Source organism: Silene latifolia, chromosome 10, assembly GCF_048544455.1.
Source record: "Silene latifolia isolate original U9 population chromosome 10, ASM4854445v1, whole genome shotgun sequence".
NCBI lineage: Eukaryota > Viridiplantae > Streptophyta > Magnoliopsida > Caryophyllales > Caryophyllaceae > Silene > Silene latifolia.
The window spans coordinates 5,136,824-5,151,062 of NC_133535.1; the positions used below are offsets into that span (position 1 = coordinate 5,136,824).

At 33.2% G+C, this 14,239-nt stretch overlaps 1 protein-coding gene across 1 annotated transcript; it reads right to left on the minus strand.

Annotated features, from left to right (window-relative positions):
- Window positions 1-417: 417 nt before the first annotated feature.
- On the minus strand, window positions 418-6,300 carry LOC141604822 (WAT1-related protein At1g44800-like). Its single transcript, XM_074423337.1, has 7 exons — window positions 5,970-6,300; window positions 5,777-5,839; window positions 4,999-5,115; window positions 2,962-3,205; window positions 2,378-2,536; window positions 1,992-2,143; window positions 418-1,107 (listed from the first exon to the last, which is right to left on the minus strand). Exons 1-7 carry the CDS (start codon window positions 6,167-6,169, stop codon window positions 891-893), a joined length of 1,152 nt encoding a protein of 383 aa, XP_074279438.1. The 5' UTR covers window positions 6,170-6,300; the 3' UTR covers window positions 418-890.
- Between the last annotated feature and the right edge of the window lie 7,939 nt (window positions 6,301-14,239).

Below are 14,239 nucleotides of genomic sequence, written 5' to 3' on the forward strand. Positions count from 1 at the left end.
TCCGTGTACGCCATCAAAACACTGCTATTAGCCGATATAGTTACTTTGTTGTCTTAGTTTACATTATTACTAAAATAAATGCATTTGACCAAATAAATCGAATGTCATCTGTATAACTGTTAATAGATCCTACAACCAGTTGTACCCAGTTGTATGCTCTAGAACCTGAGCTATATAATAAAGTTTTCGAGTTTTGTTTTAAAGAAGTCGAGTTATACCATAAAATTTCTGAACTCACTCACTTAAACATAAAAATTTAACTTTAAGAAAGCTCAAAAAAATTACACATAAACTCGATAAGATATAACTTGGTTGTATGATGTTATTGTACCACCGGAGGTATAATGTTATTTGTGTCTGTATAAGAACCTATTTTGCACCTACCAAAAAAAAAAAAAGGAAGAAAAGATAACAATGTTACTGATGTGGATCAAGTCGATCCACTTTTGTTTTTTTATAATAACCAAGAAAAAAAAAGATACAGAATTGAGGATGGTTACACATTAGAAGGCATATAAAATGCTCTATTTTCCCCAAATACAATTAAACTCTAATTAGTAAGACCCACTAATTAATTAAACCAACAACAAAAAGATTTTACAAAGCAAGAAGAACAAGATCAGATTACTTAGCCCAAAGAAAAAAAAAAAAGATTAAAATTCTTCCACACCACCTTTAGTTATCTTGAGAAGAATTTCATTTTTGTTCTTTCCCCCTTGAGCTTTCTTGTCAAAATTTAGAATATTACCAAGAAAGTAATAAACCATGCAATGTTGCATATTAGATCATATTTTGCATATATTCTCCAACCAACTTATTATAATTTTTTTACGATTTTTTTTTACGATTAAGGTTCTGATGTTGTTACTGTTGCTGTATGTAATTTCCCATCAAATAGTAGTTGCATGATTAATATGCCCTTCTTGAGTTGATGGGAGCTTGATGATTGAGATTCCATTAATTACATCATTAGATTTATTGATGTCATTAACAATTGGCAATTCTTGAGCCTTGCCTTTCTCATTTGTGGTGTTTGTAGAAGGGTCCTTGCTTTTGCCCCATACAACTGTGTATAGTCCCAACACTATGATCACTGCTCCTATCACACTGCATCATTCGATAAACACGAGTGTTAATAACAGTGACGTAGCCAGAAAATTTAGCGTATAAAATGAAGATACATGTCAAATTCATGAAGCTGGTATATGACAATTTCAAAGTATGATTCATGTCAGTCAACTCTAAATTATTTTGAAATTAAGGCTAACATCAGCCATTATAATAACAGTGACGTGTCCAGAAAATTTAGCATGTGAATGAAGATGCATGGCAAAATTCATGAAGCCAGTATATGACAATTACAAAGGATATGATTCATGTTATTCGACTCTAAATCATTTAGGAATTATTATATTTATATGTGGTTTAGAGTTTTTGTATTGAGTAGTCTTATCAATTATTTCATGTTATACTTTGTTAGTGTGATGGAACATTAGTTGTAACAAAGAATAGAAGAAGTGGAATGGTAGGCAAAAGTGTGTCTTCCTCAAGTAGCAATTTTTTGTTAACATTCACAAACAAATAAAAATGGTGGGGTCTTAATTACAAAAGGCACTTTACCTTGAAAATGCCTTGGATCAAATCATGATATTATGAAAAAAAAACTAATAATCTCAATTTATATTACATCATGAATCATTTTTATTCTGTCACATCTATTCCATGATATGTTCGATTTTTATTTGTTCATAGAGAGAACGACACGATTTTAGCATATGTACAATGATAACTAAGAGGACGTCACTAGGTCATATAGACGTTCAGTACTATCCTTTCACATGTAAGACTTTATCATATGTACAATGATAACTAAGTGGACGTCACCAGGTAATTAATATAGTCTATAGAGAAGTTTTTTATTATCCTTTCACATGCACGACTTTCACATGTGTACGTAAAATATATGAGAGGATGATATCGAGATTATGTACCTGCCAAGGTGAAGGAGCTCATGCAAGATAATGGAGCCCATAGCAGCAGTGATAATCATACATAGAGGGCTGAAGACTGTTACAAACACTGGCCCTCTTTCTCTGTTCACCACACTCTGTACATAATATGCTATTCCAGAGCACACTACCCCCTGAAATTTAAACAAATACCCATTAAAATTTTATTTTAAATGCGATGTAATCGTAAGGATAACGGTTTTCCTGACGTGTGTCCACTGATCATATACTGCAAATGTTAGTGATGATTTAGTATTCCAATTTCTCAATAAATTAATTCCCGATGTACTTCCTTTGAATCTTTTATCGTGTACTCAACTGGACACACGATAGAAAAACCGTAATAATAAAATAAAGATTATTCTTACAGTGTAAACAGAAGCAAGAAGTCTAGAATCCCAGCCAAGTGCCCAAGCTTTCATGTCCCTAACCATCACAAGAGACACAACTCCACCTTCCATTGATCCCATGAAGCATATCCATGTTGTTAATGATAACTCTGCTGGGTACTCCTTAACTGTGTATGACTGCATCATCCAAAAAATATTCGATTAATCGTGTTTAAGATCGTATTTATTCTTGTTTATTTAAGACCGTCTCACATATTAGACAGATCAAATAATTATTTTGTAAAATGGTCTTACACTAATGTTAGTACATACGAAGTTTTAAAAAACGTTGTTTTACATTTTTACAGGTAAACTGTTTTACAAAAGACTCGATTAGTAGTATTTAAGATCATATTTATTCTTGTTTAAGACCGTCTTATATATTAGACTAATCAAATAATTATTTTGTAAATTATCTTACACAAATGTTACTATGTTAGCAGATACGAAGTATAAAAATACGTGATTTTACATTTTTACAGGCAAACTGTTTTACAGAAGACTCGCTATGTCTAAGAGATAAAAATCGACTAGGGCTAGTATATAAATAGAAATGGACTTACTTGAAGAATAAAGAAGGCAGACCAACCAAAGCAACTGCCAAGGACAAAGAGAGTGCCAAGAACCCAGTGTTGGCCGGAGGTAGCGGCAGCTGACGTGGCACCATGGTTAATCGCCACGTGTGAACCGAAAATGTTAACAACAGGGCCACGGTAGATGGTCATTATCATGGCTCCGGCGACCGTGACTATAGTTCCTATGATCTTTGCTTGGCTAGGGATCTTCCTTATGTCTACTTTCTCCAACCTAATCATATTATTAAATTAAAGCACATGTTAATAATATTCGATAATAATAAATTTAAAATAAAATTTTGTTATATAATTTAAAGGAAGATATTCCTTTTTTTTTTTTTGGGTGATCTCCTAGAACAAATTCGATTTAAGATAAGGAATAACATTGCAAATTCCTTGTGCATATGAATCATTCTAAAGCAATCATTTTCTTTTGAGATATGTTTTATAATTAGAAATTGCAAGATTGTGTAATTATGATAGTTGATACTCTCTTAATCTTAATTAAATATAATCTTCGTCTAAATTAATCCTTTAGCATTAAAATCGCCCCGTGACTTCCTTTACACCAAAAGAAAAAATAATAATCTTTTTATTTAATTTCTCTCTATATATACACACAAAAAGAGTATAAAAATATACTTAGTAAAAGAAGGATTGTTTGAAACAAAGTTATTTTTGTTTGAAATAATGCTCATGAACAAGTGAAATAGATAATTATTGACTAGAACAGATGAAGTACTATATATTTCTTTATAAGTAAGTGTTTTTTATCGAAAAATATGATGGTTTGGGGCGAGGCCGGTAGTTGGTTGTCGTATCTAAGTTAAGCAAATAGAGTGAAAAAGATCGATTTTATGTTTTATCAAATAAGTTTGTTACCAATTTGTGGTGCTAAGAGTCATAATCATTGATAACACGTCATACGCATTATAATAAAGTTAATCACTTTAATTACATCATGCAACAATTAAAAAAAAAAAAAAAAAAAGAAATTTAAATGGAATTTCATATCATAAAGTTTGGAATAATTAGCCACCCAATTACTAGACATGCAATGTTGATTTTAGTACGTTCATGATAATCAAGATTAGTAAGAATATTCATAAAATAAGTGACCTCACTTTACATTAACGTTATCATATGATTGGGAAATGAAGCATTTGTAAAAGCATGATAATCATTTTAAAATAGTAAAATTTGTTGATGACCTCATGCACCAAAATAATATAAACAATCCAAGTTGCGTTCTAGATTATTAAGCTCTTATATATTGCATGTGATACAAGTTTAAAGGTAGTTCATCTAAGAACAGTTTTTCTGTCCTGTTTTGTATTTTATTATCTTTTTGTGATACATCTTTAGTTTTAATTGATATATCCTAGGATATATAAAAAGTAATGGAACATGAGATAAGAGACTAAAATGAGCAGAAAATTACAATTCAGAACTCGGTTCATAATGTAAAGACACGTTAAAATTAATCATCAAATTTGTGTATGTAAAGACATAATGTAAGATGTTTTAGTTTTAATTTTTCTCGACGAATTGTCAAATTATCATTCTTTAAATTAAAAGTCATAATTAATTGTTTACGGTAAGAAAATATTAGTCAGAATCGATATAGTTTGAGCATGCCCTAAAATGTTAAATACGAACACTATAAATGAAATAATATTGATACAAATTACGTTATTTTCCTCGTAAAGATGGGAATTGAAACAAAAACATGTGAGGCTGTTCAAATGTTATGACTTATGATGTGTTTGACTATAAAACCGATCTTCGGACTAACTATCAGCTTAAGATTTTGGTTAAGATGGTTTCTTGACCTGATGCAATAATTTTAATATACGAGTAGTACACGACATTGCCTACTGGAAATGATACCAAATCTATACAAAAATACAAAATTGTGATAAAGAATAGATAAAGTTAAAGCAAATTATTATGCAATTCAACAATATTGTTGTGAAATAATATGGGCTTAAATTAAAGTCTTTTTGTCATATTATTGTATGTTACCTGAAAATGGTTGCCATAATGAACGTAATTGCTGGGAGAACATTGACACTTGCTGATGCAAATGTCGCCGATGTATACGTCAATCCCACGTAGTACAAATTTTGATCCAACACTGGCCTGAAAATTATCATAATTTACACACAATTAAGACCTAATAATATACTCCCTCCAATCCAATCGTAATTTTTAATATTTTTTCAGGAGAAATATAGCTAGTAAAGTTGAGAAATATGTCGTAACAGATTTATACAAAATTTGTTTACGTAGTACGATCCCATTTCAATTTTAGGGGTCATTTTATAGGAAAATTATGATTATAAAATGTTTTGATGCAAAAAAATGCATAAAATACACCAGATAAGATTTAAGTTTACGGTATGCGGAATATATTTTAAATTTTTTTATATATATACGTAATACATGGGTTTATTAGTAGAAGCATGCATGAAAAAGTAATAACCTAGTTTGCAACTTTGCATGCATTATTTTCTAGCGTAACTAGAGTCAAAGTACAGCGTAATTTTGAGTTAGGGTTTGATAGAATTTTTTTTCGTAGAGTTTACTATATATAAATAGGTACGGAGTATAAATTTGAATATATACTCCGTATAAAAAGAAATGAATATACTATTTATTATTTTAAGTAAACTCTACCGTTACTGGATTCCGGCACAATTAATTTCATATTTATATCACGAGCTAATTATTAAGGGTTTTTTTTTTTTGGTAGTCTTTAGGTATAAGTTAGTAGAGTTATAGAGATTGGTTAAATTCTTACTCAAGGAAAGCAAGCACCATTATCTTCCAAAAGACTGAGAGGGTCATCTTTGGCCTGATTTTCCTGTTTAAGGCCAATTAAGAACAATAAGTACAATAACATTATTAATATATATATCGAGACATAAAATATATATTATCATATATAAATTTTAATTTAGCGCTTTAAATATGAAGCGGGTGAGAAAGGAAACCTTTCAAACATCAGAGCGAAAGGAGCAATAGCAATAGTGGCAAAAATGTGACGATAAACTGAAAGAACAAAGTGGTTCATTCCATGTTTTAAACAAACTGAAGTTATAATATACATTCCACAATATCCGAATTGGAGTGAAATGATAGCCAAGTACGCCTTGATCTTTGCGATCTTTTCACAAATCGAGTTGCCACCCATTTTTCTAGATTATTATTCGCTACAAATTAAATTCTAGTACTATATTTTTTTTTTCCTATTGAAGAAAAATGGAATTTTCACTCAATAGGAGCTCTAAGAAGATAATGTAATGTTTTACACTTTGGAATGAGAAGAACTTAATGGAGGATTGGCTCATTTTATACACAACAAAAGTAGACTTGGTGTGGGGCCTAAACCCTAGCATACGTATGCATGTCCTTCCTTTCATTTCATGCACTTGCATATTACGGGCTAATTTACAAGTTAATTTGATTCCCTTATCCAACGAGTCCAACAATTAGTCTTGCTGAAGACGGGTCGAAGTAAGTGACAGATAATGCCACTCACAAAACGGATAGGGGGACAAGGTGGGGCACCCCCATGTGCTTCCCTCTCTTCTCTATTTGGGTCATTTGTGAGAGGAAATGGTATCCGTCACTCCAAAGTGACGGATACATGCCGTCTTCAATGAGATTTTGTGCTAAAATTATATAGGTAAAAATCACAAATTCTCATTATAGACGGACACTATCTGTCCATAACTATAGACGGATAATGTCACTCTTACAAATAAAAGTAGATAGTGTAAGTGGGTGGAAAATGGATACCCCCACTTGCTCTCCCACTTTAATTTTGTGAGAGGGCTACCATCGTATAGCATGACCGTGTATAATGAGACAGAATGAGTAAAAATAAGTCTGAATTATTGTACTCCCTCCAACGGATGTATCCATGTATACGAAAACCATATATGCAGAAAAATCGGATATACGAAAATGAGGTATACGGTTAAATCTGGTCGATTCCGTATTAGTATATTTGTGATTTTAAAAACCATATGTATGTTTTTAAAATCGTATCGAGTATACGGTTTTACTTACCACTACATTAACCTATAAGGGTAACCAAGTGGCCTTGTGATGATGTGGTGATTGCTCACCTTACTCCTTAACCGGGACTCCATGGGATTAGGGTTTTAATCCCGGCCTGTCCATAAGATTGGAGCAAACTTCTTTATCAATCGATTACCTTAGTGTATAACTAATAATTTCAGTATTTGCATATGCTAGTTTTCATAACACCATGACAATTATACATATAAATATCAGTTAGTATAACGGGTAAAGTTATTATTGCGAGTGGTATTGTATCCTATATAACACAAATTCTTGGTATAAGATAACATTTTCATGACTCGCCTTATTCTAGAGGGAAAAAAATAGTGTACTAGTGAAAATAAAAAATAAAAAATTATTGTGGGAGTTATATGGAGTACCATCTTTTACAAAAAAAATTAAAAAAAAAAAATCATTGTGCTAGTTACATATCAAGTATTCTTTGTACTTTTGATTTAAGTAAGACGATTCTTCCTTATGTTATTAATGTCAAAAGAACCATGCATGAAATATATATAACTCAAATATAATCATAGGAATAGGAATCTCTTTTACTATATGAATTATTCTTGACCGTACACAAGATATATGGAAAGCTTGCATAATATATACACTTTACACATCGTGTGGGATTTGTATCTACAATAAATTGTAAAAAACAATATGGTGCTCCTTTACTTACATTAAATTAGTTGCTCCACATCTAAGGAAAACTAATTGCCTAATTAAGACTGGAGCTGTTCTTTGAGGTTGGGTTAAGTTGAACTTAATTGAATAGAGCTGAGATGAGCTGAACTAATGAACTAAATTGAGTTGGCTGAATATAAGTAAAGTGAGCTAAATTGAACTTATTAGGCCCTTTTCTTTTCGATTGAAAAGAGCTGAACTGAACTAAACTGAAGTAAGAGTTAAATTGTGAAGAGATTAGCTGAACTAAACTTAATTGAGTGAAGCTGAACTGAACAGGAATTAAGTCCTAAAAACAAGGCCTTAATGGAGTTGGTGTGAGCTGAAGTGATCTAGTGAGAGCGAAATAAAGCTGAAAAGAATAAGACCTTTGTTTGTTAAAACCAACTATGAACTGATAAGATGCTAATTTTATTAACTTTTTTTTGGTTAACTAGCTGATAAGGTAACTCATGGTATTTGATAAAATGACATAAAAGAACATAATCTATTATTAAGAATATTTAATTGAAGGGGTGAAAAATAGAGAGAAAATAAAAACAATTAGCTTATTTCTCACACATGCTATACTTAGGTAAAATTATTTCATTTCAGGTAACTTATTTGATTAAATAAACTATTAGTCAAATACTTATAAAAAAAAAATAGCTACAAAATTTGGTCAAATAAGATGCCTAACATGTCTTGCCTAATAGAGACTAAACCCGTTGTTATCCAATTAAAAAACCGCTATAATAACTAGTAATGTAGGAGTAATTATTTTACGCTAATTATATCTACGCAATAAGTATCGAAAACTCGAAAAGCTACAATGAATATTCAATTAGATACCAAAAGTTAAAGGGATACCAAAACAAGACCCGTACGTAAAATCAATTAACCAACAAAAAAAGTAGACAAATTAATATTGTTGTGACAAAATTGCTCTATTTGCATAGTTTTGTATAGTTTAATTTAAATGGGAGAAGTATTTCGTCGTGATTATTATAAACGAGTAAGTCTCTTGTAAAACGGTTTTATAATATTATATTGTATGTAAAATCATATAATAAAATACCTTAATGTCCTTATATGAAAAATGGTAATTGGTGAAAATTATTTTAAGTAAATAATCAATTAATTTTACAATTACTTTATATATAAAACGGCTTTATATAAAAAATGCTGATTACAAATAATTGAGCACCTAGCTAATAAAAATAGATGGGCCAAAGTGTTGGGCCTTGTTGGAAGATGATGCAATGCGAAGTGCGGAAAAAAAGAGTGGTTTTGCTTTTTCTTTGTTTGTCTTGTTGGTGCTTCGCTACTTGCTTAATGGTATGTGTGGATACCATTATCCTTTGTTTTAATTTTTGGCCCCATCCTTATTGGTGTATGTTTTTCCCTTATTTTATCATGATTGTGTTATTATGGTTTATTTAGTTTTGGTATAGTAACAAGGTTTTAAGGCGTTTTGATGATGATGAGTTTTAAAATCAAATTATAGTATAACTCTAAGAGTACAGATTATCCATCTTGTATTTTATCTCGTGTCTCGCTACCTTTTTTTTTCAAATAATTAGTAATTATATAAAAGATTATGTATATCATAATAGTTGGATAATGTGTATGAAAATAAAATCAATAGGACTGAAGATCAGACACGAAAATGTAACAGAGAATCTCAAGATCTACGCGACTGCATTCATATGCACCGCCACTTATTAAGAGACTTTACCAGTCATATTAAGAGACATTTGTAAAATATCGTTTTCAATCAGCATATTTATTTAATCAAGAAAATGCAAGGTGATAACAGAACTTTAATCGAGCTACCATGTCCTGAGATATCAATTACTCTCTCCGTCTCAGTTATTTATTTATTTATTTATCGTTGATTAAACTACTCATTAAAATATGAAAGTTAGATAAATGATCGGGATAGAAAGAAATCTATATATTTATAGCCTAACAATTTACTTATTAGGGATCAAACAAGCACATTGTTTGTCTAGTAGGAAGTAGTACATGACCTTAAGTACCATTAATCAATAAAATATAAAGTTACTAGACCATCATGAAGTTAATATTTTAGTTGGGAACTCATCATTACTTGAAAGGTGGTGCTTGATGAAACGAATGCATTATCGAATTCAAATACTAATGTGCATGTCTTTAGACTACAAGTTGTGCTCAAAGGAGACGAATCACCGAGTAGATGTATGTTTGAGTTCTGTACAACACTAAAATTAATGGTAATAAATGTCCTCTGTAGGGTTTTTTGGTTCTACAAAATTTTATGTTAGACAGTCTTATACTCCCTCCACTTTTTTATATACGACGTTTTGCATTTACGAGGTAAGCATTTGACTTTAATATTTACAAAAATATATTTATTCAAAAAATATAAAAATGGTACCATTAAATTCCTTATAAAAACTCTTTCATATGAGTATACATATTATAATATTTAGTCTTATATTTTAAGAGATATTGAAGAGAGAAGGGAGTGTCTCGAAATGTGAGAAAGTCATGTATAAAAAAACAGAGGGAGTATTAAAGAGTAGGTCTTCTGAGAGATGGTCTCTTAATAAGCTTTATTAAGAGACCATTGTACAATTTTAAAAAAAAGTGGTACTAAAGGTAATAAAATAGGTACAAATCATGATTAATGATAAAATAGGTATATTTATTATGTAAATAGGTACGAAATTACTATGTCACGATTAACAATAAAAGGGGTACGAAATACAAATAAAAGGGTACGAAAAATTGATCTCTCAATAACTTAGTGAGAGACCGTCTCTCCCAAATTTTAGTGTATATTAAAATAATTGTTACGGGGTATTTTTGAAAGTTGTTTTAATACTACATGAAATAAATAAAAAAAAGGAAATAAATGAATGAGAAGTAAATGCCACGCATTCCTTGGTAAACCATCATCTATAACTCAGAAGCAATGGCGGAGCCACAATTTTAAGTTAGGAGCCGAAAAATTCCAGCGAGGTTAAACAAGTAATGACAGGTGCAAAACTTGAAAAAAGCTCACAACTTTAACTAAAAGTTTTGAAGTTTTTATTTTCCAACGGGAAGATCAGAGCGCCCCTACTACTCTACTACCCTCTCGCTCCACCACTGGATATAAGATGATTGTTATGGCTAAAAGAATTCAATTGGAAAGCATCCATTTATATAGTCGCTCAAGTAACCATGAAATCTTCTAGGGTTGGTACAAATTATGTCAAACATGATACTCATACTCCATATTATACATATAAATATGATACAATATGTCAACATGCTATGTACATATTTAGTTTAGCATAATTGTATATATATATAATACACATCACTTTAACTAACGTCACTTGTGAATATGATGTATTATGTATACATGCATGCAAAATATTTATCTTAAATATTTGTAAAAGCTTCTAATATTAGTAAACAAATAACTTGGCCAACGGAAGTAATAATTTAGGGTTTACGTTGCGAAGTACTTCGTATCATTTTTAAGACAACAATATCCATCTTAAACTTAAAACGAATCAAGCTTATATATGAAATATCATTGGTACTCTTATGTCTCATTCATTTGTTTATTTATTTTTTACTTAGTTCTCGAATCTCGAATATGAGTGTAAGTGTGACCAATGATGTATTGGCGTGGCACAAAAACTATCAAGGCAAATGAGAATCACAAGATTAAAACATAACCACAAATTGGAAAAGAAGAGGTGTCATTTCGCCGAATTTTTTGTTGAGAAGCAAAGATGATTAAGTGTATGCCTTTAATTTGTAGTACATCATCTTTTTCTAAAATAATTAAAAATAAAATAAAATAAAATAAAAAATATTCTAATACTATTCATCACCATATTGCTCGTATAATAAGACAAGGTTGCTTTTTTAGTTGCCCCGACCTAATCCGTTGTGTTACGCTATGTTATTAATCGCACTAGAAGCCTCTTAAAACAAAGTAAATATAAGAAAAATGAAAAAAAAAAAAAATAATCTAGAAGTGGGATAGCTTGATGTACACAAATATATTACTCTCTCTGTCCGGTCATTTGTTGTCCTTTTCTATTTTGAGGTGTCTCAGTTATTTGTTGTCCTTTCTATTTTAAGAATAAACTTGATGAGTAATTTGATCATCCTCATTCAATTTGTTCCACATGTCATTTAGTTATTGGCCTATTCCGCTTTCCTTGGTCTTTGTGCCAAAACGAAAGGACAACAATTGACCGGGACGGAGGGAGTATGTGTGTTCTCTTGGTTATTTATGGGATTAGGTCATCACTAATGGATAATTAAATTTTTTATTTGAATGGGTATCAGATGTCTAAGGAAGTTATGGTTGCAAATCGATTTTAGGTTTTGTAAATGAATAAGGGAACTAAAATCTAATAAGGAGGCGTTTGGTTCATACTAGGGAAAGAGAAACGGAATCAGACAGAAAAACAAGATGAAAGAAAATGATTTTTTTTTTTAAACTGAAACTTGTTTGTGTGTATAACGAACTAATTTGTGCTTGAATATTTCATTTCGTAAATGAACAAATAAATAACTTTATCATATGCCGATGATGGTTGTTCCGGGTATAATTCCAGAGCAAGTATCGTTACCACCCGTGGCTTGTAGAATAATGTCTTGGGTTAGACCCTTCGTGCTTCTATCGTCTCCCTCGGCCTTCCCTGCAACAATGAACGAACTGAGGGCTTGGCTTTGTGCCAAGCGTACCCACTCCGACGCCCAAGTCAGTGAACTTAGAGGTATAAGTTGTATGCTAATTGGCTAGGAATGTATTGTAGAGAGATAAGAGAGATGTTACCAGATGAATAGTGTATCTAGGTTTAGTTGTGAGATCCTTTCCTCAAAGAAGGTTGAGGAGTATTTATAGGCTTTCACCTTTTGTCACGTAGTGGCCAAGTGGCCAAGTGGCTTATCAGGTGGAAAGACCGTTCTACCCTCGGCCGATGAACCTATGGCGGGCCGAGAGGGTCTTGGATATGAGTGCGGGTATGCGTCCCGCCGTCGGGTTGTCGGCCGAGACGGCTGGCTAGTTGGCCGATGGGATGCATCGGCTAGGCGATCTAAGTCGTTGACTTCTTTGTGGATATCTTTGACCTTGCTCGGTGTGTTGACTTTGGTCGGTGGTCGGTGCGAGAATATGCCCCATCAATTTGCCCCAGCGTAGTCTATGCCGTGGTATGGGCTCCGATGTATGCTGAGCATATATTCTGCACAAACTTCCGCAAATTTCCTGTATCGGTGTCTTCTTGTGTACCGGCGTGGCTCTTGTTAGGCCGCACCATATACCATATCCCCCCTCCACATGGATGCGTAAAGGGTATCCGATGTGGAAAAGGAACATGACGTTGGCCGAGACCAGGGCCGAGAGTCTTGGTTGACTTTGATTGCCCCGGCCGTGCTCCATGACTTGGTTGATCGGTGGCCGGAGAGTAGATACCAGGAATTTGCTTGAAATGAACAATCGCGAGAGATGTGAATGGGCTTGTTGAAGACGCTTGGTCACTGTTGCATTGATTGACATTCAACTGTTGCGACGATTGACATTCCGCGGTTGCATGCTTGACACGTGTGTGTTCGGCCGATTGGTTGACACTTCATGGGCTGTGCCCCGATTGGTCCTTCTTCATGGGCTTTTCTCTATAAATAGGGAAGTTATTCCGTGATTTTGGCCTCCATTTTATTTTCGAAAATTTTTCTCTAAAATCTTCATCTCTCCAAACTTTCAAGGGTTTTCTTCTTCTTGATCTTCGGAGCTTTTGACCCGTGAGTGTTTTTCTTTAAGGTAAACAAGCGAACTTTTATTTTTTCTTGTTAGTAATTTGTTGTGAACATGTCTTACGCCGATCTTTGGACCTAGTAAACTGCGTCGGGGGCCCTAGGTCTCCCTCTCCTCGAAGTTGATCCTCAAATTCTTGAGGAATGGGAGGACTCGATTCTGTGGCGACTTTGGTGATGATTTTGGTGATGAAGTGGAAAGGTCCCGCCCTAGTGAGGGGAGACAAGACATCATGGATCACGGCTATGTCTGTAAGATCCGCCTTGATCGTGCTTGGTCTCGTAAGCTTGCCCGTTGTTCCGGCGGGAAACTTTTCGAGGATCATTTTTTCTTGGGTAGGGGATACGAAATTGTTATCCCTAAGGAGGGTCAGTCAGTATCTTTGCCCTCCGCCGGCTATCTTGCGTGTACTGCGGCATTTGGAGTTCGGGCTTCGGTTTCGTTGACGAACGGGTACGCGTTGTGGCCATAATTAGAGCCATGAACGTTCTTGTTGCCCAACCGCACCCGCCGGCCATGAGGACCATAATTGGTTTTGTCTGGCTTTGTCTTTTTAAGGGAGAGGCTCCGACGGTGAATTTATTCCGCCGACTCCATCATCTCAAACCGTCACTCTCGGCCGTGTTGGGTGGTACGAGTGTACGAACGGAGCGGGGTTATGTCTCTGTGACAAACCTTCTTCTTGCAAGGGCTGGCAAG